Source organism: Patella vulgata, chromosome 9 (assembly GCF_932274485.2).
Source record: "Patella vulgata chromosome 9, xgPatVulg1.2, whole genome shotgun sequence".
Classification (NCBI taxonomy): Eukaryota; Metazoa; Mollusca; class Gastropoda; family Patellidae; genus Patella; species Patella vulgata.
Genome location: NC_065887.2, coordinates 25,958,857 through 25,986,393, shown reverse-complemented (window position 1 = coordinate 25,986,393; position 27,537 = coordinate 25,958,857). Strand labels below are relative to the sequence as shown.

The 27,537-nt window shown below is 33.3% G+C and overlaps 2 protein-coding genes across 3 annotated transcripts in view; one reads left to right on the top strand and one right to left on the bottom strand.

Moving 5' to 3' along the window:
• Positions 1–27,537, bottom strand: part of LOC126832477 (carbonic anhydrase 7) — a 46,430-nt gene that overhangs the window by 11,412 nt on the left and 7,481 nt on the right. The window contains exon 1 of one of the 2 annotated variants that reach the window (XM_050563278.1): positions 3,163–3,253. The exons of the other annotated variant lie outside the window; for it this stretch is intronic. The gene's annotated coding sequence lies outside the window, so the exon portion shown is untranslated. Of the gene's footprint in view, positions 1–3,162; positions 3,254–27,537 lie in introns of those variants that run through there. 2 annotated transcript variants of the gene reach the window in all.
• On the top strand, positions 589–26,694 carry LOC126832471 (integral membrane protein GPR155). Its single transcript, XM_050563260.2, has 10 exons — positions 589–737; positions 13,989–14,506; positions 17,063–17,341; positions 17,818–17,932; positions 18,880–19,045; positions 20,662–20,817; positions 21,622–21,705; positions 23,901–24,109; positions 25,330–25,423; positions 26,202–26,694. Exons 2-10 carry the CDS (start codon positions 14,110–14,112, stop codon positions 26,277–26,279), a joined length of 1,578 nt encoding a protein of 525 aa, XP_050419217.1. The 5' UTR covers positions 589–737; positions 13,989–14,109; the 3' UTR covers positions 26,280–26,694.

Sequence of the window (27,537 nt, the reverse complement as noted above, 5' to 3'; positions counted from 1 at the left end):
GCATATCAATGAATGAACAATTCCCCCATTTCGTTATGTCCGATCAGTAGGCTTAGTAACTTTGTTGTTGAAATGTTACATTCTAGATTCGGACGAAAATATAAGCAAGTATTCGGAAGCTTCCTCTTGAAATAGGGCAGCTGGAGAGATTGTCGTCAAAGTTTGATTTTATTTATTATTAATTTTTTGTCGTACTCAAGTTGTACCAAATCTAAATAGATTTTATCATATTGTTATATTTTTCTCTTTATTTCCGGGTCAGTTTAACATCTTAACCAATCCTACAAGATGGACAGTTTTTAATAAACTCATTTAAAAATATATTAATGAAACACAACGTCGGAGTTTTCCGTACATTTCACTATTTATACATCTCCACCATTTATCATCAAAAAACATTCTATACTTGAACGAAATCGGTCACTTTTCCGCAATTCGTGATATTCTTATAGTTTCTTCTTAGTTGTCATTTCTTTCGACCTGTTGAACATGTTGTACACTCTTATTGGTCCGTGGCTTTTTATCAGTGACATTCATGTGATCTAGTACTTGTACACGTGCACTGGGCCATATATTAACCAACCAGACCAAGTTTGCTTTCTTAAGTGGTTTGAACATTGCATGTAGTGTTAGCTTTCTAAAGCACCTTATTTTGGAGTTGAGAAAGCCATATAGACGTGTAATCACCTATTAAGATGTATTGGTCCTATTGTCTTGGATTGTATTACGTTAAATAGGTAAGGATATTAGTCTTACTTTTAACTATAGCTCCCAATGTAGGTTTTATGAATTTGTGAATCCAGCTATTTGGATCCAGCTATTTCCATTCATTTTGACGTATCTCAGTCATTTCAATACATGCTGACAGCGAGATGAATTATTAGGGGTTGAGTGGGAAGGGGATTAATGCCTACTTTGGTCATTTTGAAAGTGTGTGTGTGTGTGTGTGTAGTTAAGGTCCACACGTTTTTTTTATACGCGTATTATGTCGTCACCCTGTCGGCCAGTCCTCGTCGTTCCGCCAACAATCGTGTGAACACGATAGATGCTACAGTATTTGACGGATTCTTTTCAAATTTGGTGTGAAGCATCATGAGAGGGCAAACCCTATGTTTCGCGACTTATGCCCCTTTTTCAACGTATTCTTTTCAAATTTGGCGTGGTTATGAGAGGACTAATCCTACCGATTGTTCTGCGACTTTCCGTTCGGGAGTTATCTCCCCTTTACTTTGCCGAAAACATTGTGAACGCAACAAAGGCTGCTGTTTTGGGCGGATTCTTTTTCAAATTTGGTGTAAAGCATTGGGTGATGAGCGGACCAACCTTATCAATATTCAGTGTTTACGAGATTCCCTTAGAGAGTAATACTCCCTTTGTCGAAAACATTGTTAACGCGATAGAGGCTGTAGTTTTCGGCAGATTTTTTCGGATTTGGTTGTACACATTGGGGTCTTGAGAGGATAAACCCTATCGATATTCGATGTTCTGTGACTTTCCATTCCAGTGTTATCCTCAATTGCCAAAAACCTTGTGAACCGGATAGATGTTTTACTTTTTAATGATTTCTTTTAAATTTGGGGGGGGGGGGAACATTGGGGTGACGAGAGACTTAATCCTATCGATATTAAGCAATCTGCGACTTTCTGTTCCGAGGTCATCACATTTTTTCAGCATCCAAGTTTTCCTCTCGGATAAGCTGCAGATGAGACAAAGCTTTCGTGTGGACGTATTCCACGCTTTGCGTGATTTTCTTTCTTATGTCTATAGTTACGTCTGCAATGCAGGGTGATTTTGTCCGAACAGCGTTGCCCCCCCCCCCCCCCTCTTAGTTGATTTTGCATGCACTACCAATTTCTATCCGAAACACTAAACACACTTTCGCAGAATACGTTATATAATATCTGACCATCTTCATTATTTCCCCCTTTTGGGGCTGGCAACGCCCCTTATACTTTTCAAAGTTTTATAAATACAAACACTATAGGAAATAACATCATAATATTACTATTACATTGTGCAGGAAATGATGCGAATAGCTTAGAGTGATACGAGTTTGCATCTGCACGCACATTGTATACTAAATTCACTTATTCGTGTTTTATCTTTTAACTTTATCAAGCTCGTAATTTACATAAGGTAAGATGAATATATTAAATGTAGTAAAATTTCAACAATAATGATGATGCTTTTGCAAAACATCTTCAGGGTGCCCTTGCGAGATCACTAAGCCTATAATAAATGACAGCATAAACTGGATTGTAAAAGGATGAAATGAAATGGGGTTTAACGTCCTACTGTTCTGTTCCCACTGGGCTAATTAAGACGGGCATACGCCATACAGTGTGCAATGGGGATAATTTAGCCCGGGCAGTGGCACTATGGCCTACTCTTGTATCAAATTCCAACTTCCAAGGGATCTTTTACGTGCACGCCAATGTATACATAGGGCCTCGGTTTTTCGTCCTATCCGAACGACTAGACAGCTGTCCTTGTCAGGCCCCCCGTCCTGCATCACTGACAAGGCTAGCTACCTTCAGGCTAGCGAGCCAGCGTCTTACCCACTCAGCCACGAAAAAGGCTGAACAATATCCTAGGACTTCAAACTACTTTTACGTATAGGTCCGTCTTTAATTAAATTCAAGCAAAGAACATAGTTTCACAGACGCCAACAATTAAATCTAAAGTACATTCACGTTTGTATCTGATAATATGGTGGAAAGAGAAATATAAATAACGTCCAAAATAATAGGGTGAAGATCAACATATTTCATAATTTCCTCTAGCCTTTTTTGCATACACTACACGTTTTGACTTCCTCAATAATTCGGTCTTTGTTTGCTGATTTTAACTTGATATTGACTGCGGTGGGAGTCCCCAGTAGACGGAAAATGTGGTATGTCACAGCCGTCAAAGATATGATATGTTCATAAAATAATCTCTTCTCAGAAATAATCTCTTCTGGTCTTCTACTGTTTCGATTCTAAAGTGAGACCTGGGCTCAATTGTGACAATCTTATATCCCGAGAACAAAATACTTCTAAGTAAAAAAAAAGTCCCACCACTAGACTTCTAAACAAACTGGACATCATTTTTGTGGGTTTGCTGTTTGAAAGCCTTTGGGCTATTTTTAAGTAAAAAAATAAAAACAATTTCATTACTTACGTGGATTCCTTGTTAAAATGTTTTAGAATCGTGTCTTGCTCTGGGACAGTTTAGGGATAAATGTTTATGGTTTAGTCGGTATTAAGATACCCTGCCCGGAACATACGTGAAAAAATATAAGAACAATTAAAAGCCATAAAAGTCTGTGGTCTATATATTTATTTATGGCTACATATTGTATAAGGGTTTTGAAATGCTAGCAAATAATTGTTTTCAAGCTGTTTTTATTGTACAGGATCGTGTTTAATTTGCAAAAAGACACTCCGTTAAGGTTCATTTCGTTATATATATTTTTTTTTACATCATTATGTAGTTTTAATTTTAATAATGTCTATGAATGGGACCAGTGAGACAGAAATTGGATTTAGCGTCCACTCAATATGCGCAATAGGTCATTTTGACAATAAATAGCCTAAATAGTCTAGATCTTCTGGCGCCATTGATACGAAAATAAACGAAGTCTAGATTTTTCGGTTAAACTTATAACGAAGACATGACGGATAATGTCTAATCCGCTTAATATGTCAGCCATCCGATGTCCGAGTAGGTTGATTGTGGGCCTGTCAAGTGAATAAATGTCCAAAATGTGTTCGAAAAAAAGATTTAGCTCGTACGAAGCTACAGTTGCAGTTGTTATGTATATGATTCATTTAATGATTGTACAGGGGTGTTCCCGGAATGCCGATAGACTTTGATATGATATTTTGCCGCTTATCCAGAGGTAATCTGAGAACAATAGTTTTATAAACTATACGTGAAGTTCATTTCTGTACCACATATAGCTTTTATTAAATAACATTAAATAATTTACACACAATATATGCGTTAGCTATATAGGATACAATACAATAATTTTCACATTATAACATTCTACAGCTCAACTAAATAGGGTATAATTTGTTCCATACCGATTAATACTTAAAGTCCCATTTAATAACTGTGGGTTTTTTGGGGGGTTTTTGTGTTCTTTTTTTTTCCAAATGGTCAATTTTTTAATCTAGCTGTCGTCGATATTTCTTTACTTGAGGCATTTTAGTACCATCGAATAATATCTGGGAGGTGGTGATTTCGACAAAGGGTTGTTCTCTAATGGCAAAACTTTGTTACAACCCAATAATTGATCTATCCATCTATTCTTTTAGGCTTAGAACTTTTCGGCCAGTCCTCGTATGGGAGCACAATCATTTTTGACTTAAATTTAGCATACCAGTCACATCTCAAGTTGTGCTAATATTGCACCAATAGATCTTCGCGTGATTATTATGTTAGTTGACCCTAAATAAACTTGATTGCTTTTGTATTATAGCCACCCCGGAAAATATTTCTTTATGCGTCCATTTTAACAATAGCGTCGCGTATTTGAACGAAGTAAAAAAAAAGTATATCCTTTAGTTCATTTGCGATGATAAAGACAATGGTGAAAAAAAAATTAAAGATAGAAAAACTAAACATGACAAAGCATAACATATTTAAATAATAAACTTTTATAGACTATGTGAAATAAATTAACTGTCAATAAGGGCCATGACAGTTCTTGTGGTAACACACGTCTTCCTGGAAGGGTATTACAGCAAGCTCCGTCGCAATACAGCCTGTACTACGCGTACTGGCCAATGTCGGGCGGTTACTAATTGATTAAGGCACCGATTTATCCATCAACGACAATCGGTTTCTGAAATAAAACAGTATAAATGAATTGATATTCCTATATAAATAAGAGGTGGTATGAGATATATCACAGAGCGGGTAGATATACTTTGTTATGTATACAGCATGAATTTTGATTTTAGATGCCATAGCTACTGGTTTAAGGTAAATCGAAGAGTGAGGTGGTCGAGTGTTCGTTACGGGTACGATTTAAATCATAAGACTTAGTGGTTTCGATTCCAACCTTGCACCTGGCAAGGAGTAGAGCTGACTTCCTAACCTTATCTGGTCCTCTTGTTTCCTGGCACTGCGTTCTGAAATGACGTAGTTTCTCTCTAGGAACGGTAACCTTTGGAGAGTAGTCAGAATCAATTTTGTTATTTTTTTATTTTTTTTAAATTTTCAATAAGGGGTATATACAGGGAGAACTATTGTCGTCAATATTATTCGATTATGAAACAGTGACATGAATCAGTGGAACACAGATTTAATCTGTTGGATAACTAAATTTAATTACTCTCTTTTTTACGAATTTTTGAAAATTATAAGAGTTAGGAATAAAGTAAACACATACTAGAGAATTAACCTTATTCAATGTGATTTTACTATTCGCTCCGTTAACATTTTGTAAAAATTCGGATGTGACGCAGGCTATCATGTGTTGAAAAGATAAAAAAATTAGTAAAAGTCATAGCCTCTTTTTTATCAAACATCTCACAAGACAGGTCAAGTCACTCGTGCTGGAAAGAAATAATTTGCTTTTTGCTTTGGAATATCTGGCATGGTATGGGCAACACATATGCTATTAACTGGACAAATTATTTTGCGTTAATTTATATAGGTTTCCAAAAGGTTATTAATTCATGATGTCGGGACGACATTTCCGCTTTCCGGATTTTTACTCAGCTTACTAATTTGACCCATTGTTTGAGTTCGTGACCTCGTCAATGATATGTACATCATCACGTGGGTGGTGTGACGATTACTAATATGAACGTTGGTAAACAGTGAACATGTTTGTTCATTGTGTCAGTCTTATATAGGCCATTAACAATTACACAAAAAAATCAGGACTTCAAACGTGCTTGAGGCAAATTAAAAACAATGCGAATTTACTATTGTCTTCAACATTTCAAAAAGAAAACTAAAAATGGAAACGTGATTTCATTTCTTACGATAATTTACCTATTGTCTCACAAATGATCCTACGCCCTAACTGGCTACAGCATGTTAATTACATTTTACTGTTATTTAATTAATTCGCCCTCATCGACAGAAGATTGTAAGTACATAATTATAAAATTAAATATATATAATTACTGTATTGCATATAACTATTTTGCTTATTTCAAAACTATTCCGACCTTTTCAGAGAATAATAGTATGGTTTATGAAATATATCTACAATCCAAAATAGCGCAACTTAACCAAATTACATATCTTACGGCTGCCCCAAAATTATTTGATTGGGATCAAATTGAAATGTTTTTGAGAGCGATAAAATAATATTATTTGTCTGTTGTTAATCAATTCCACCCATGATATGCATTCACTGAATGTATATTATATCTATCTTATTTTATAATAGGCATTGTTTACAACATGCATTATCTGAATGTTTATTGGTGTATATTACATGTATATACATGGGTGAAATAGGAAAGCCAACCAACTGTGTGAATATTTGTGACTTCCGTGTTTTGTATCATAGAATTGTTATAATATTATCTAATATTTGAAGCCGTTCCATCATTCAGGATAATGCATTATCTGAATACATAGTGTCATGAACAGTTTAGGGCACTAAAACGATTATTTTAAACTATTACGAAACCTGTCACAATGTGAAATATTTCACCGTGTCTTAAAGTATAATATTGGTGTCAGCCATTATCATATATGCCATAGAACTGGTTAAACACATTCCAAATATAATTTTAACTCAGAGATCATTACTACCATCGATGCGTAACGAAGATTTGAAGAAACGGAAGTGGCGCAATAAATGGAAAACAAGAGTTATCCTTCTATATAACTAACTGAAGTAATGAGCGATAATAGATACGCGGTCGAATTTTTCTTCACTGATAATTCCTTCAATAACGAAATGTTATATGTGACTGTGAGAGGATATCTGACAATTCATAAAAAAGAACTGACTGTCTCAAGATAAGAGAAAATGAAAATAATAGAAAAAGGTCCGTGCATTACCATGTTTTTATTAAGTATAGACTAAGGGAATGTACAGGGCTTCGTTTTCTCTTATCTAGTGACATTCAATTATTTTTTTCAGATGATTATATTTCATATTGTGGCAGTTTTCGTAATAGTTTTAGTGTCCTAATAATCGTTTTAGTGTCCTAAACTGTTCATGACACTATGTATTCAGATAATGCATTATCCTGAATGTAAATAAAAGGCTTCAAATATTAGATAATATTATAACAATTCTATGATACGAAACACGGAAACCATAAATGAGGACAGAGTAGTTTACCCCAGAAAAAAAACTGCCAACTTCCATTTTCAAAAACATATAATGTATAGATAAAATGAAATAAATTGTTTGAAACTGCTAAATATCAAGAAAAAGTAACACATCAATCTTTAGGCTCAGGTACTAAACGAAATCTCTGTAAAACTATGATCCTTGGTGTACACCCTCGACCCGAGCTCTCATTATTATTTGAATTTCTTGTCTCCAAATTTATTCAGTACAGGTCAACATCACAAATTTCGCCCGAAAGTGAACAACTAGTGCGACGATTTGGATTTGTAAAAGTATATCATTAAACTCTCCATCATATTCAGGGAAATACCTCCATCAGCTATTTATGGAATATATATTCGGAAAGCGTTTACTATAATGTTATGTTTTGTTTTGTTTTCTTATTTGTACGTGTGTGGGTAAGGGGGGTGGGGTCGTCTTGAAATATGTAACTTTACAAGAAACATAAACAAAATTATTTGTCAAATTTTTCTTTTTGCACAGACTTTACGGGTCAGCCTTCGGAAGTTCCAGGCTTGGCGTAACGCATCCTACATTTATTTTGGATGATTTTAATTTCATAATTTGAGTGGGGAAGAAGGCTTTGCCCGGACACAGGCGTTTCCTCCTATACACTCTTCTTACCCCCCCCCCCCCCACACACACACACACACATCCACCAGTAATCATTATAACCGCCTATTTTATCCTGTAGATCGAAATTTCGACAAATGCTAGCGAATTATTCAACAGCAAGGTTTGAGCATTAGTTAAATAAAAGAAAATTAGATGCATTAATTATAATTCATATATTTATATATTCATAAAGGTATACATACATGTAAGTTATAATCAGAAGATCGTCCACTCACTTCCAATCAGGTACAGAATTTAAAATAGATCATTACTGGAAATGTATATATATAAACTTATTTGATTCACGTGTAATTTTTAATTATTTAAATTTGATATTGTGTACAGGAATAATAGTTTACGTGGTCTTTTTATATTTTAATTGTCGTCCCAATATTGGAATTATTTTTTTCTTTTCTTTTTTTTCTTTTCCGCATTTAATATATAATTCCTCTTTATTTGGATTGCATTTGAAGTTTTTAAAACGTGCTATTGGCATGCTTCATATGGATGACCACACAATGTATGTATATAGATGTATGCTAAATATCTACATTATCATCAAGGAGATAATTTAAAAAGACAGATCAGATATTTTCAGATAAGAATAATACGAGTCACTATAATATAAATATGTGATTTAATAGTGTAGCTAAACAAGAAGATGACGACAATAATTTAATCATGACGTTGATTGAAAATGTTTAGCAGTTGGTCTAATATCACTGTAGGGAACTCATAAACAACGGAAGACGATGGATGGAATGTTTACGTCCAATACATTTATGGGCAGGTTGATTTAATTAAGAAATGAAATAGGGTAAAACGTCCTACTGTTCTGCTCCAACTGGGTTAATGAAGACGGGCATACGCCTACTCGTATATCGAATTCTATCTGCCAAGGGATCTTTTACGTGCACGCCAATATATGCATGGGACCTCGGGTTTTTGTTCCATCCGAACGACTAGACAGCTAACCTTGCCAGTCTCTCCGTGGTGCGGGCCAGTTTCTTACCCAAATAGTCACCGTGGCTGCCGATTTAATTTAGACTATTTACATGAAAGTTCTTGTTATAGAAATGTCAATAAAACCACGGGGTTAAAATTCGCTATCGTGAGAAGAGTGGGTGGGTCATCCAATTTTAAAACAGGAGGTCTAGCTGTTTGATGTTTGGTATTGTCAATGCGGATAAAATAAAACAAAACATTGGGGAGAAGAATCCGCTTGCTTTAGGGGTGCAGCTAACCGAAGTTCTCATAGTAAAAACTATATAGCTGGATCGATAAAGGGTGAGGGGAGGGGGGTGAGGGGAGGGGGAGGTTGCACGGGCACTTAAAGGAATTAAAATCAAGCAGTAGTAAGAAGTTTTAATACCTCAGGTGCCTGTGGGTTGGGACAGGTTATCTATATGGCTTAAGCGATGATTGTCATAGTAAGTACAGGAGGACCGCACTACATTAAACAAAATTAGCATGACAAACCTGCGGACAAGACACACCAACTACGCAGTCATTGCAAGCAATACACATCATCAGATCAAACGAGTGGGTGAAAGCGTTGGGAGGGGGGGGGGCAGCCCGAAGCGCCAACTGTAAATAATAATTCAAAACTGAACACCTTTATCAATGCTGTTGAATATTACAGAATTTGCAGAAAATTCTAGCACAATGCATTATGTATACTTTTTAAGAAAAAAATCGTCCGTGCCTACAAATCATTAAATAAACGGGTATATGCTTTATTTTTAGTAATTATAAATACACTAATGAATGGAAAGGAAACAATAGTTTTTTTCTAAAAGCCAACCCGTGAGAAGTTGAATAGGCTAAGCTATTGTTATTTGATGTTAATGAAAAACAGCTCATTATGGTTGCTATGATTAAAACATTCTCGGTCATTGTGCTTCAGTATTTTTAGGGTATAAAATCTGATATTAAAATACTTGAGGGCTGGGACTAGTTATTTTAATCTCACAATTTTCATTTAAGGCACGTTTTAGTAACAATTAAGTGCAGAAAATACATAATATCCTTTTTATAAAATAACTGTATTTTTGTCATAGTCTACACGTGGATGTTCGTAATAATGCATGAACAAGGAACTAAATCCCCATATTATTTTGTAGTTCTACATACATGTAATTATTGTGTACGTATAACAGACACAATAACAAATATTTCAATTTTGCTTTTGAATAAATTTCATTTGCACGAGACCTTGACACATAAGTTTGTCTTTAGTTAATTGCTTATCTTAACAACCAAATTGTAAACAACTCTGATTTGTCATAATAAAAAAGTTTCTAAAACATATTTTCATAGATTGTTAAAATTTTTCTTTTCGGCACCAATTAACTTTACGCTATTGTTTTGCAATCTGTGAGCCTGTGAGCAATTCGCTTTTATATGAATGTGTAATCACACTAATTTCAAACGTTGATTTGGGTTTCATATTAAATAATATTATATATGTTGGCCTTGTTTATGGAAGTAGGATAATTAATAATTCGGATAAAAGACTAACAAGGATACAGGTAGTATTATTACAGATTTAACACACCGGGAATTTGTTTTAAAAAAAAAGAAAATCATAAAAAAAAGCAACTGGAGACCAATTAAAATATGGTTACATAATATACATATGAGAAAAAGGCTGTAAATTAAATAGGCAATATAAGGTAAAGGTAATCATATACTGACTCGTGTACGACACTGCTCGACGGATGCATGGAAAAAGAAATTTTTCTTTTTTTAAATTCTGTCCACTTATATAATAACAAAACCACGACGCTATATTAATCACTGACCTTTGTGTAAATTGGTAATGTAATCATGGTATTTAATTGGTCAGAGTTTGCCCTATTTAGATTTTTGATATATCTAGATAACAGTGTGGTCAGTCAATAGTTTAAGTATATAGGGCGCATTACGTATGGTATAGACCCCTTCTAATTCCCTTGAGAATAGAAATAAATGTTCCCTCAGTCGGAAATACAGTTTTAGGTAAGTGTCGTATTATTTTTATAAATATATATTACTTCGCATATCTCCATATTATGTGATGCTGAAAAACGATCACATCATGAGATTGACCTGTTAATAGATTTATATTAATAGGTCTATTATGAGAATCATGGTCACGGGACGTGGTAAAATTATAAACAGAACGGCCGTGGGTGCTTCGGTTCAGTAGCGTTCATACAGTGACACCATTTCTTTTAAAACATTAAATCTTGGAAGAAGTGTAAAAAACATGTTGTGTTTAGTATGTATTCTGGCATAAGTGTTAATTTGGACAGGTATGTAAACAACGCGAATTTTTGACAGTTATATAAACAAAGCGAAACTAGTAAGCACGACGAGTGATTGGTTGACTTTTCCAGTGACCTTGACTTTTGTGTTCAGCATGGTGGAGATTATGATGAACATCAGAAATTGTGGAACGGAGAAAACCTTTAGAATATTTACCGTTCACGTTGAAAATGGTGAGCTATGATTTACCTAATCTGGTAATAGATGTTTCAAATTTTCGATTGCCGGTATTTTGATCAAGATCCATATTATACTGTGGTTAAAATTATCGAAAATATGTTGATCGAATTTTCAGGCTGTAGTTGTAGCCTATATTCAATATTGTATTTCATGAAATCATGCATTGTATAATGTTAAGGCGTTTTCAATGGCAATGGTATCAAACAAAGTATGGGTTTTACTTATTTTGATCAGAGGTATTATTGACTTCTATTGTACTAATTGGATCAATAATAAAAAGCTCAACACCCAAAATACATCGTGTTATCAGGCCATGACCGCATATTTTACGAACCCTGGAGGACACCTAGACGACCATGTATGATGTAGGCCTACCCAATGCCGAATGCGATCATCATAAGTCTGATAAGACCTATTGTTGATTTACTGATAATGATTAAATCTGCCTAAACTTGCCAATTCACCCTGAAACGTGTGTAATGGGAGGGGGAATTTTGCACGGACAACATCAATGTTCTACCTACTTTTCTTGGGTCTTTTTTTGCACTGCCCCTTATAGGCTATTCGGTAACAATTTACAAGTTTAAACAAGGCTACAGGGCCAAGTACACCCAATATTTTTCTTGTCTTTAAAGATACATTATAGGAGATTCGATAACGAATTGGCAGTTCTCAATATAATAGTTAAAAACTAGATAATGTAAAGGCAATTTGCTGAAAATTTCAGTCAAATTGATCCAACCGAGAAATAAACAATCAAAAGTTCCGCATAGCCTCGGTCATCATTACTAAAGTCGGTACAACAAAAATCATAGTATTGATTTTCCATTTAATCGTTAATCGAGAAGGAAAGTTACGCAGCAAATAGGATCTTAATCCAACAATTATCGCAGGCAAGCGTTGACATCGAGTGTTGATTATGGTCTGGATATGTTAATTAATGTCTAATTAATAGTTTATATAACATTTCATGCCTAAAGAAAGACCTACAATAGGCAGATTTAGCTCTTGCATAACGTACATGTATGTTTAAATCTTTGAGATTTTATACCAATCTATTCACACTGCGACAATTACTGATAAGGATGACATCGATGCGACTTAATGAGTCACAAAATATTAACTTTTTTCCTCCGACAAATTAAATTCTAAAAAAATTTTTTTATGTATTAGAAAAATAAATAAAGACGTTTGACGTATTTGTAGGTAAAAATTATTTCCTATTTAGTGTAAATGGGTATTAAAATGAGTAAAAGACTCCATTCCGCCCGAACTAGTAATGTCTTATGTAAACAATGCATGCACTATTGAGCCAATGATTGACGTCGCGTGATGCGACGTCACGTGTTGAAGGTAGTCATCTTTTACAGATTGCAATCTATTCTGATGAATTGTATAGGCTAATAATTCTTTGAGGCTGGCAAATCAATTTCAGTACAGTAACAGTGACAGCTTGAAAGTTAGTTTGATAACAATTTGCTGAAAATGATACCGTATCAAAAGAAGGGATGAATAAGCTTATTTTAAAATGTGACAAGATAATATTATCTCGTACATGTACATGTAGGCTATACAATTTCACATTGTTATAGAATTTTCTTAATGCACTACAAATTTCATACCATTTCTGTGAAACCTAGCTCCAAGCAGGGCTCCAAGTCTTCTATTATTGTACCGGTAAGGAAAAATGTACCAGTAGGGCCTACCTGATCATGACTAGCTGTACTTTTAAGTACAGGTGGTCAGGTACTGGTAAATTAAGATAATTAGTATTACCAGGTAAATTGGACACTCATTATCAAAATTAATCAATCAGCTTTAAACTGGACACAAGTACAAATTAGATGATTTTGGGTGGTTTTAAATGATTTGTACGAATTTTTAAACAAGGATTTGGTATGTCGAATGTGAAAGAAATTAGTGCTAAATACACAAGATTAAATAATACATTGGGTACAGTATATATTTTGATATGTCCAATGTTCGAAATAGCCTAATAATAAATGCCTGGTTGTAATGTTGAAAAAGATGCAATTTGTCGTGACATCAATCACTTCCAAATATTCGTGTTATAAATGACTTATGGCATGTGATCAAGCAACATTAAATTTCTATACTGTTTAATATACAGTATAAAATTGTTTGGTGCTAAATTACAAGGGGTATTTGCTGCAATACTGGCTAGTAAGAGTAAGCCTCAACATTAGAGAGTAATTTGTTCGTGTACAAGGTTGTTTTCATGACCATGCTGTGTAGTTACATGACATGTATGTTAGGCCTTTCCAGAGGGTAATGTGTTTTGATGTACATGCTGTGATAGACCTTTTAAAAGTGTCTTATTTACTGATATATTACTGAAAATGTCAAATGAAATGTTTTTGTGGGTGGTTGCTTCATATAAATCTTGAACGATTTTAATGATAGCTTGTTTCAAATATGTTAAAAGTTAGGGATAGTTGAGTTTACATTATAACAGTTTTTAGCGAATTCACTTTTCTTAGCCAGCTATCTTATTTGAAGAATTACTGAAAAAGTAAATATTAATTATTCAAATTTTCTTTTCCAGCATAGACAAATAGATCGAAAGAAATATTGAAAATTAGCAGACTTGAAATCTGAAGATAGATGTAAATAAACGGCAGAAAATCAACATAAAGAAACAAGACCAAAACAAATAAACAAACAAGATGTTGATGCCAAACCATTCAAGTAACAGTTCCAGCGTTACACCAAATGTCAACTTTGATAATCTTTATCCAGCCATTCTGCAATGTTTTGTTATTATATTATTTGGCTATGTGGCTGGACGAACAGGGATAATATCCATTACTCAAGGAAAGGGAATTGGAACCTTTGTCTCAAAATTCTGTTTACCAGCGCTGCTATTCCAGAGCATGTGCGAACTTAAGTTTTCTCAAGTGAACTGGATATTTCTGGGCAGTATTTTGATTGCTAAAACTGGTGTGTTCTTTGCGGTCTTCTGTGCCACCATTGTCGTCAAGCGACCTTTGAACCTTGGTTGTGCCGGGCTGTATGCAATATTCTGTACACAAAGCAATGATTTTGCTCTGGGTTACCCTATTTGTAAGTATTATAAATTTGCACTCTTTGGGTATTTCGCATTGTCACCCATCTGTATCCATCTCTAGGTGCCAAAGAATAGCAATTTGGCTCCTTTAAGCCACATCAAGTAGCTATGAAGTCTTTCAAAGTTCAAGTGCATAATTAGGGTCCCAGTTATGTACGCCTACATTTGAATGGTGAGCGCTGCCAGATTTTGGAGAACTGTCAATTGTCTTTGAAAATAACAATATAAACTTAAAGGAATAAGCATGATAATTTTCAAACAGAATTTCATTTGAGCTTTAATACTATCAATAGTATTTTGAAAAGTAGGATATTTTTTTTCATTTGTAAGATATAAAATAGTTTTAAAAAAGATTAAGTTTAACTATTTTCAATGAATCTGATTTAGTTTGGACAATCTCCTCACAGTATTTCGTTTGATAGACCTAATGTCATTCAACACTGCTGTAAGGAAAGCAAATTTCCGATCCAAATTATGACTGGTCAAAAGTCTGATTAACAAACAGTACCTAATTGCATAACAATATCATTCCGGTTTAATCCGAGCTCCAGATATAACGTTCCGTCATGACTCACAAAATTTATTACGCCCAATTAACCATCGCATAGCAGAAAAACTAATCGCGTGACAAACGAGGCTATCCAAACAGCTACAATGTAAATAATACTGCTTGGAGCCGAACAATACTTTGGCCGTTTTTAATACCTTAAATCACTGTCCAAAGTTTTAGGGAAGATCCCAGATTAAACGAAGGGCTGTCATTTTGCTGTACTTAGGAGAGATTTGACACACCTCCCCCAAAAGCTCAAGTATCAGAAGTCAATCCAGCAATGGCCAAACTTAAAGCAATGCTACTTGTATTATAGAATTATATAAGTATTTATTGATCTGCACGTCAATTAACTATTGGTTGTTGATTACAGGATAAAGTAAACATTAATTAAATAATTCTACATATAATCAATATATTTTACATGTATTATTATATGTGTATATATGAGTTAATAATTTAGTAGGTTGAAGTATATTAATACTGTTTTAATATTTATTTATTTGACAAGACATTGATTATTTTATGATGGAGGCAGATGTTCACTGAAAGACGTTATCTCCATTTATATATAATAAATGTTTGGTTATCAATAAGTAATGGTTGGATAAACATTCTGTATGTACATGTATGTAGTAGTATACTGTATATAACCTTATAGTTTGAACTTCAAAAAAATAAATAACTATTAAAATAAATATCAATTTTATTAATATTAGGTTAGGTAATTTATGAGTTTGAAGAGACATTTGTTTTGTGATATTCAAATTAATAATAAGCTTTATGAATACACATAGGTCTGTAAAAGCTAAATAAATATCAAATTAGGTAATACAAATAGATTACTTTTTTGTGAAGATGAAATTAATTACAACAATGTGATTTTATATAATTAATACCAGCATGATATTGTGCAGGCATCTGGATCAAACGTCTAGGTTTACATACAATAAGGGTATTAACTTTAGGTGTACCAGAGATATATTTTTATAAACTACACTAGATGAACCAGTATAGAGTAATATACACTAATTGACCAGAATAATTAATATTGTGATATTATGTAATATCGCAGGCCTGGCTTACACTGTGTTACTTCACCAAGGCTGATGTTTGATTCCAACTACTATCCACATTAATACACCCACATTTGACATGACCTATCTTGCATGCATATGTTGTTTTATAATTATATGACAGCAATATAGATAGACATCTAGAAATATGACTAGCATGACACATTTGTAAAACTAGTAGGCAACAGCTAATCTGTGACTGGCATTTAGTGATTGAGCACAATAACAAAGAGAGAGAGAGAGAAATGGGGTTTAACGTCCACTCGACACAAACTAGGTCATTTCGGGACTAACATATGGTTTTTAATTTTATTTCAATAATTCGCTTGCGCATAGGGGTCTTTAGCAGTAGGAGGAAACCGGAGGACCCAGAGAAAGCCCACGAGGTTGGACAGGCGACCCTACTCCTTGTCACGTACAACCTGGGATTCGAAACCGTGCCAGTCGACTCAATGACAGACTTTGTGATACAGCGCGCGCACGCTAACCATTCAGCTATCCACCCACCCACCCCCCCACACACACAATAACAAAACACAATACATGTATTTGTTAATATGATTCATGTCATATAATAGAGTAGAATATAATGTCTTGTGTCACTGAACAGTTTCAGTTTCAGGCACTGTTTATTTGATTATGCCAAATAGGTTAATACATAGCGTACATGTATGATTTGGTTAAAACTAATACCAGATGTACATGGAAATTTGAAATAAATTCACTTTAAATGCAGTCTTACATGCACAACATTAATATCATTGAAATTTCACTGAAATTTGTCAGTGTCTGGTGTCACATACGTGGCAGGGTACCACTTTTGATTATTTAATTGCTCATAGTGGATAAATTCCATCATTGGACTTTGTATTTTCACAACAGGTTAGAAATAAATACATACAAATTGTAATTATTATTTATTTCAGTACAAGCTCTGTATAATGACAGCCATCCTGAATACCTACAGTATATCTATCTTATAGCACCTATATCACTTGTGTTCTTAAATCCTATAGGATTCGTCTTTATGGAACTACACAAGAATAAACAACATCATAAACATTCCACAGGAGTGGTCTTTCTACATGTGTTCAAAGGAATTGTATCAAACCCTATTGTGTTTATGACAGCTATCGGTATTGCTGGAAATTTTATTTTTAAACAAACGGTTCCAAATGTTATTGGTGATATTTTAAAAGTTTTAGGTGAGACATTTGTTAAGTTTTTCATTTTTATTTGGTTTGAAAAAAAATGCTATTTTAGCTCAATCAACCATTCAGACTCTGGAAGCTGAGCATTTATTATTAACAGATTTTTGCTGCTTGCATCATCTGGGCTGTGTTTCCTTTACCGATTTACTAGAGCTTATAAAGTCTCTCATTGAAGGACATGCAAACTCCAGTGAAACTATATGTGGCTTGAAGAAATTTGGTTACTCGGCTCAAATGGCATAATATGCATAATTTTCGAAAGACGAGAGTCCTCAAATTTAATAAAATAAACCTTCCAGGTAAATTGATATTTGATAATTGACACAGTTGGCAAATACAATTTTTGGAGTTTAACATCTTCAAAACAGCATTACATTATGTTGTTTGATTAATTGGGTGTTTTTGTGGAGAAATAGTCCATAGAATATATTATTTGATAAAATGTTTATACATGAATTATCTCTTTCTAGGTAATGCCTTCAGTGCCACCGCTTTATTTTATTTGGGTTTAAATTTAGTGGGCAAGTTGAAAGGCCAACTTGGTATAGGTCTGGTTGTTCCTATTCTACTTATAGCCTCTAAATCGTAAGTACTCATCATATCCTTCATAGGAAACCATTTAATTGTTTCATACTTTAGGTCACACCTTTTTGAATGTTTGGTCTTTCAGAAAACTTTTTTTTTTCTTACACTTTTTCTCTTCTCAAATCTTTTAGTTCCATATTTTTTTTAATTTAACAAAACAAGTTGTTTATTGGACTCAAAGTCAAATTGTTATTTATTTAGCTAGTTACTCTAGTAACGAAAATATGAGAGTCCTAGTAACTGGCTAGGACTCTCATATTTTCGTTACTAAAGTAACTATTATTTAGCAAGACCCCAGAATAACTATAAAATAATTTAGTTTGGCCTTAGACTTTGTCGTCCTGTGTTGTACAATCATGAGATAATGACATGACTACAGAAAACTATAGCATACATGTACATATAGTCATTTTGTATTTTGACTTTTGACACAAAAATCATAATAAGCTTTTAGATCCATCAGAGTTTAATTCAAGCTACATGTACATGAATTGAAATACACTGCACATATGGATTACATTTTGGGCATGTACATTTAAAGTTGATCATTTGGATTATCAAGACAATAACTTAGTCCAAAATTCCTTAGAAATTATTCTTTTGTAACAGACTGAAATTTTAAGAGAGAAAAAAATGAGGTTACAATATCAATAGCAAATACTGGTAATGGGAACTTTTGATGGCTATAACTTACATTAAGATGTTTTAATAACATTGTTGGACCAATTTTTGATATGGATTGATTGAAACCCGATATTTGCCTTTAGCCTGGAATATTGTGTATGTGAATTCTTGCAAAAATGTACCTTGCAGGAGTTTTTATGGCACCAGGTATATTCAAATCTTATTATTCCTTTTATTGCAGAATATTACTGCCGCAAAGATGTACCTTGCAGGAGTTTTTATGGCACCAGGTTAATTCAAATCTATTATTCTTTTTATTTCAGAATATTACTGCCGTTATTTACTTGGGAAGTTATAGGCTGGTTAGAAACAGGTCAATCATTCAATCAAAGTGAATCTTTGGGAATGTATGGATTTTTATATGGTACTTTCCCTTCTGCACCTTCTGTATTTTTATATGCCAGTCAATATGGCATTGCTCAGGACACAGTAAGTATCAGAGTATACATGTACATACAAAAGAACAACCAGAATTTGATACATATGTAACTTTCATCAGGTGTTCCATAACTAGAAGCATTCTCTACACCATGCATGAAACTTGTCACTAACAATTATATTTTTAAGGCTTTATAAAATTAATTTGCTAAATACAGATTTTCGACAAATATAGAGACAACCAAAGAAATGATTTGAAATAAATTAAGTGTAGAACATATTATATTCTTTAGTAATTATTCAATATCAAATATACTACAGATAATGCTTGGTTTCTTTAAACATATCTTATGATTACCGTACTTTATTTAATGGAAAAATACAATTTTCAAATGCAAACATTTGTCACGATTAATGTCTAGATCCCACCCTATAAAACAACAATTATATAACAATTTTATAGAAAAAATAAAAATATCTTCAAGAAAGAAATAAAGAAAATACATTGTTTTGCAATTTATGAATTAGTCATGATAAACTTCATTTATACAGATAAGTCATGTAAGACTGACAGAACAAATAATGCATGATGAGTACAGTCCACAATGTCCTATTAAATGTGCCAAGTTGTGAACTCAGAATCCCAAGTCTCTACAGAGAAGACCTATCAAAATATCTTTTGTTTCCATGTAAATGTACGTTTCAGTTCCAAAACAATAAATATGAGTAGGAGCTACATTGTATATTTACGTTACAGAAAAGTTGTAATTAATATCTTAATGTATTCAGTTTTACATGTAGGCTTTTTAATCTCATGATATGTCTGGTTCATTTTGATGTTGTTGAAAACAAATATACAAAACAAACTATGATTCATAATTTGCAAATTGTTTAGGTTGATTTTACCTACAGAATCACACTGTGCAGTTAAATGTAGACCTAACCTTGAAAAAATTAAAGAGTTATTTCCTCAACTTTTTTTTATAGGAACAAGAAATGTTATTAGACCCCCCACTTTGATAATAATTAAAAATTTGAATATGGATTTTTATCGGTACACATTAAAGAGATATTGAATTATACTTAATTCAAGTACATGTACAACCACTCCAAAGGATCGGTACACTTTAAACAGATATTCAATCGTATTTGATTAAAGTACATGTATAACAAATCTGAAATGATCTGTATTTGCTAGATGACATGTTTTCACTCTAGTTATAACGATATCCTCATAAAAATAATTAGACTAACATTTTATTCTTGAAGTTACACAGTTGTCCACATTTTTTAATAAAAAAAACCCATGTTAGTTGCAAAATTGTAAGTTAAACCGTGGTCCGCTGTATTAGGACAATAACATGTTAGTCTCAAAATAAGTTACTTTGTAACCACATGTTAAGAAAACAAATATTACCATGTTAGTCTCAATTTGCTAAGTTACACTGTGGTCTTCCATATAAAAGGAAATAACATGTTACTCTCAAAGTTAGTAGTCCAGATTAGTTACACTGTGGTTACACTGTAGTAAATAACATACTATTCTCCAAATGACAAGTTACTTTGTGTTGTAAACATTAAGATAAAATTACCATCTAATCTTGGTCTCAAAATGGTAAGTTATACTGTGGGGTTACATTGTCTGGCAACCTATCTTTATATTTCAGATTGCTACAAGTATGGTTGCAGGAACGTTTATATCAGCTCCACTGATGTTTGTTTCTGCTAAAATGATGACAGTAGTTGTATCAAGTGAATTAGATTATAAATCTCTGTTATTAGATACATCATTTGATACTAGTATACTGGGTATTATCTGTTGTGTAAGTATAATCTCTATTAACATATACATCGATTGATACTAATTGGGTATTATATGTTTTGTGAACTCAGGGGCCCCGGGGATTACATGCATCATTTGATAGTGGTATGCTGGGGATTACATACATCATTTGATAGTGGTATACTGGGGATTACATACATCATTTGATAGTAGTATGCTGGGGATTACATACATAATTTGATAGTAGTATGCTGGGGATTACATACATAATTTGATAGTGGTATATGGGGGATTACATACATTATTTGATAGTAGTAGTTATACTGTGTATTAAATACATCATTTGATAGTGGTATACTGGAGATTACATTCATCATTTGATAGTAGTATACTGTGTATTAAATACATTATTTGATTGTATTATACTGGGTACTGAGTCTGATTTCCACTTAGATACTAGAGATAGTGGTATACTGGGGATTACATTTTTTATATCATTTGATAGTGTTATAGTGGGAATTACATACATTATTTGATAGTGTGGTATTCTGGAGATTACATACATCATTTGATAGGGGTATACTTGGGATTACATACACCATTTCATAGTGGTATACTGGGGATTACATTTGATAGTAGAATACTGTGTATTTTATCTACATCATTTGATAGTAGAATACTGTGTATTAGATACAGTATTTGATGGTAGTATACTGAATACCGAGTCTGATTTCTACCTAGATTGTCTGGTGTCCATTCTGGTTTCCTCCCACTGCTAAAGACTCCAGTTTGCGCAGGAATTTCTTATTAGATATTGCTATATTTTGGTGTGTATATTTTGTAGTTGTGGGTATTAGGTGTACTGGTAGCAAGTGGTAGATGGAAAGGTATACCACATCGATTTTTATTATGTCTGGTTATTTCACAGGTTAGTTTTTATAAATTTTAAATAACAGTTAATTTATATTAAACATTTATTATATTTATATCAGTTTCCTTATTATAACTACAAGGTAAATAACCTTCCTTTTTATTATTACATGAATAAATTAGTCTTTACAGCGTGATATTTTTAATTGAATGTGTTGTTAACTTTTTATATAAATTTTTCAATAATGTAAAGTATTATTTTTATTCATTTCTTTAATCAGGTGTATTAATTATTGTTTATTTATATCCATGTTAAATATAACCTATCAATTTTAAATGCATTGTATATAGTTGTGATTGACATTAAACCTCATCTCTCTCTCTCTCTCTCTCTCTCTCTCTCTCTCTGAATATATAGATTTAACTCAATGACCATTGAATACCACTCAGGTTATTCAATCGTTCAAGAAAGTGTATCCCTGCGCAAGTATTCCAAGAGGGATAGCGAGTGAAATGTGACAAGGATACACTCGAGTGTATTCGATGGTCATGGAGTTCTGTTTTTATTCTATAACTTCATGTAAATCTCAAAATACACTATACTATCCAGATCATCAAAAAAAAAATCACCAATAAAGTTAGAATTCATTATAGGTTCCACCCTTTTTTTCTTTCTTTTTTACAAAAATTGTGGTTGCTAGTGGTGACCTCATTACAGTTTGATGTAATTGTGAAAGTGATGTCATTCTGGAGTGCTGGACAATAGTAGTACATGTCCAAGCCATTGAATACAACCATAGGTTATTCAATGGCTGTATTCAATGATATTTGCTTGTATTTGCATGTAATTATAGAATAAATGATATTATTGCTATTGCTATATAGTGAGAGCATAAATGAGGCATGAAAATTTGAAATTATCCTGATTTGCTGCAGTGACTTCAGAAATTTATCATAAAATTATTTCATTCAGCTGTTGAATTAATATTAACCAGGAGACCACAAATCAGAAATTATAATTGGACATTAGCAAATGGCTTTATTGATATAATTAGTAAAGATAATATAATAAAATAAAATCAGCAGTATATTTATTTCTTTATTAGTAGTAGTACAATAAATCCTACCGTACATGAAATAACACCCTAGCCGTATGCCACCATTTTGGTTTAGCCAAAGTAAGATGGTGTACATTTTGATAGTTTGACTAAAGTAAAATGTAAGAATAAATATTGTAGATAAGGTGGTCATACATGCAATGTGTTCATGGCTCATAATAGTTGAATATATACTAGATATAGACTGCTAAGAGGTTATGAGAGGTCTATATCAGACATACAATTGAAGGGAGAATTAAGGCTGACCTTAAAAATATCTTTGTTTCGCCAAACCCGACCCACAATCGAGGAGAAGGGTCGGTAGGTCGGGTTTTTGACAGCTTGATAATTTTCTGGGGGGGAAACATTCGTCTTTTTTTATTGTCAAACAAATCAATGAGTATGACATCGGGATTTTTCGTGATGCACGACTCCGAGACTCGCACACGATTTGCCACGAACTCTAAGTGTGAAACCCCTTCAACACGTTTTTAACGATCGTGCGGGTTGTGCCTTCATTTTTCTCGAAAACGGATATTGAAAATATCTTCGTCATGTTTAAAACGACGCCCCACAGACATAGAGGCAGAATCATTTCGTGGGAATAGACGTGCTTTCGTCTTGATCAACCAGTTTCAATAATGAATCAAACTATAGCCATAGTAAAGGGAAATAACTCTCGTGATATATTTCAGGTTGACACACAAAATAAAATAAAAAGATCGCGGAAAAGTGCAATAAAATAATTTAAGTCGGGGGTGGTTTTAGTTAGTCGGTCGCGTTAGGCGAAACAAAGATATTTTTAAGGTCAGCCTAATAGCACAAAACTATTGCCTTCAATATGGATTGTGTTGTTAACAAAATATGTAGGTGCATATTACTTTTGGATATTTTAAACAGAACAATCAGATCATCTTCACAAATTGCTTAAAGAACATCTTTACTGGGGTGTGTCTTTATTACAGGGTTTATGTCACATATTTGCTTGACAGCTAAGAGTTAACTGATTCTGTAATAGGACAGCATACTAAACAATCTGAGCCTACATGTAGCAGTAATAAATTGTTTTATTGTGTATTTATTATTTTTCTTGCATGAGATATTGAATTATGCATGGAGGTAATATCACACCATGGTTTTCTATTTTATGTTACAGCTAGCAGCCTGTCTAGGAATGGTTATATACAGCAAATCTAGCTCACAAATGCTCTGGCAAAATTATGTTCAGTTTATTGTTCTGCTGTTTGGGGTATTTGGATCAAGATGTTGGACATCTATGATAGCTGTAGCACTGTGTATGCTCCACACCAGAAGTTTATGTTACGTTCTTAAAAATCAAGTATGGATGTTTTTTTATGGTTTTGGGTAAGTGTATTAAACAGATTCAAACATACAACATGGTTTCAGTCTGTATCATTTCATCCATATTATTTTTATATGGCCACATATAGTATTACATTACAACATTGACTAAGTTAGTGAATGGGAGTAAGTTGATGACTCGCTAACATTAAGGTCCTGTGTTTGATCCCAGTATTGGCAGCCAATAGTTTGTCAGGATTTTAAAGTTGTCAGTGGTGTAAGATGAAGGGTCTGGCAAGAGACAATGTATAGTCATTCAGATGGGATAAAAACCTCGATCCTGTGTACGATTGGTATAGGGGGGTTGGATGGCTGAATGGTTAGCGTGCGCGCGCTGTATCATAAAGTCTGTCATTAAGTCGACTGGCGTGGTTTCGAATCCCCGGTTGTACGTGGCAAGGAGTAGGGTCGCCTGTCCAACCTCGTGGGTTTTCTCCGGGTCCTCCGGTTTCCTCCCACTGCTAAAGACCCCTACGCGCAAGCGAATTATGTAAATAAAATTAAACCATATGTTAGTCCCGAAATGACCTAGTTTGTGTCGAGTGGACATTAAACCCCATTTCTCTCTCTCTCTTTCACACAATTGGTGTATATGCAAAAAAAAACTATGCCTGTCTTCATTAGTCCATTTTCTGCTTAGGTTAAAGGAGCTAAATCGCTAATATTTGGGACCTAGAAATTGACCCAAATGGGTCGAAACGCATATAATAATGTAATCTGATTGTATATAAACTGATTTACATTCAATTGTTTCCTTTTTGACTCTAATTTCAAATCAGTTATGTCCAGCGAAAAACAGCATGTGTCTCAACCCTATAGCAATTTTTAGCATCTGGTTATTCCAGTCTATTAAGCAGGCTCTCCAGTTGAATAATAACATGTCTAGCCTAGTTCTTTCTGGTCACTTGTTGCAAATGACACTAAAACGCACTAGGGTACACAATTCGTGTACCAATGGTAAAATGTTTATTTTGCTTTAATATTGGATATCAGAAGCCTGCCTTTTCCTGGTAAGATCAAAACATCAATGTTGATTTGAATTGACAAATAATTCGTATTTTCAACGTGTAAGACTTTGGATGATATTGACTTAGAGACTTAGCTACTTTAAGTACAGTGATAAGTGGTAATCAAAATTAAGATTGATATTGCTAAAAATGCCAAAACTTTTTACCTTATGAGAAAACAGAAATATAAAATATATGAACAATTATATACTTCAGGTTACCAGTGTTTTTAACAGGTTTCTTGTTTTTGATTGGTCGAAACAATCTGAGTACTGAGATAGATCCTTCATTTCACTATGGTTACCATCAGGTAAACAACTCTTCACATTCTTCAACTTTATAAACTTCACTCTAATAATAGCATATCATGTCTGAGAAAATTTGGTTATGATTAGTCAAAAAGAAAACAATCTGCAGTACTACTCTGTCTTACATTAAATATAAACACTAGCCATGTTTAGAATTTTTTATTTGTCGTTCCCCATCATTCGTAGAAATGGGTTTGTCAGTTGGCCTGTCCTTCCATCCGTCAGTCACTCATTTTTGGAATACAAAAACTCTGCTTCCAATTGATGTAAAATTGTTCAAATTTGGTGTAGATGTTCATAGAGTGAATGTCTTGACTGAAATGAGTTACTAGTTTATTGTGCTTAGGCTAAAAAGATGTCCGCCTATCTGTCAGATCTTTAAAATGCTGTAACTCTGAATCAAAATGTTCCCATTTGGTGAATGTTTGGAAAGAGAGCAACGATGAGTATTTTCTGCTTACAGCTAAGCAGGGATACACAGTTTGATTTGGCGATACTTTGAAATGCGATAATTTGGAATCAAATTGAATGATAGTGGTGAAACTTAGTGTATAGTTTCATTATATCTATACCTTGAATAAATATGATTAGGAGCATTTTCTACTCAGACTAGGCAGAGCACCAGAGTGATACACAATTTAATTTGTTGATACTTTGGAACACGATAATTTGTATCCAAATTGAATAAAGTGGTGAAACTCTGTATATAGTTTCATTACATTTTAGATTGATTGACAAACATTATTGTATCATAATTATTATGCAAAGATTTTTTTACAGAAATGGAAATATGTAGGTGATATTATCACATGCTATAAGTTTATTAGAGGCATTTGGTTTATGTCTGCGGATGATTGACGCACATCTAAATTTGAATGTAGCACATTTATTTTTATTTCACCCCTGTTCTCTATCTATTATTAAATTGATTCTTGCTTTAAAGGTCAAGTTTTGATACATTTTCTCCAGCTTTCTTTATAGAGTGAGGCTTCACTAGAAAGTGAGACATGTAAATTATCGGTAGAAAATTGAATATTTGTGAAAAAAAAATTTTTCGAACCAAAATCAGATTTTCATATAGGGCTGGCATTTGTTTGTGATGTTTCAAAAATTCTAGAACAATCTCTACCTGCAATTCTCTAGACATGCCTGGTGTTATTAGAACATCAAAACATGATGTACATAACAAATAATATATATTAATTTTTCAGTTGCTTTTTTTCTTCTTTAGTTATATTGATTTAAAGATCAGCTTTTATACTGTAACTGCAGAATATCTTTCTCAATATCAATATGTGTTCCTGATATTTTTATTTTAGACCTATGACGATATAATGTTTTTTATAACGGTATGTTTAGAGTGTTCAACCCATGTTTTGAAAGCTTCACATATTATGTTATGTGCTAGAATGTGTGCTGATATATTATACATGATAATGGCTTCTTTTTTAAAGAGAAGACAAGCCAATGCACATTTTTGATATTTTATTCCATATCTAGTAATTTGAAGTCCTTAGAGCAAATTGTTGCACATTGCAATTAATAAATTAACTTTGTTGTATGATGTCATAACAAGAACTGTCAGTGACTGTAAGTAAACCAACCGGCTACTGTTTGTAAACATGTGGCTGTAGGTGATTTTGCAGTACGAAAGTCAGTGGATTGAAGACTATTAAGAGCATGAACTGCTTTTTGTTTATTTCTTTCTGTGATATCTCTATTGTGGAAGCGGACGTTAAAAGATCAGTATGTTTATTTAAAGTTATGGACAGTTCCTCTCATCATGTTACATATACAGCATGATAATTTGTTAATTAAAGATGAAACATTTTTCTCTTTGGGTTAGGCATAATTAAATCTTTTTTTTTGATATAACAGAACACAGTTCTATGGAGAATACACACAACATTTCATCAACAAGATTTCAATAGTTGTTATCAAACATACGTAATTAAAAATGAGCATGCTTGATAAAAATTAGTGAAATCTTGTTGAAACGTTGTGAGTATGTAATAATAATAAAGTGATTGTTAGCCATATAACTGTATTGTTTAATTGCTAAATGCCATTCAAAGATTAACATTTTAATATACTAGATAATGAATAGAATATATAA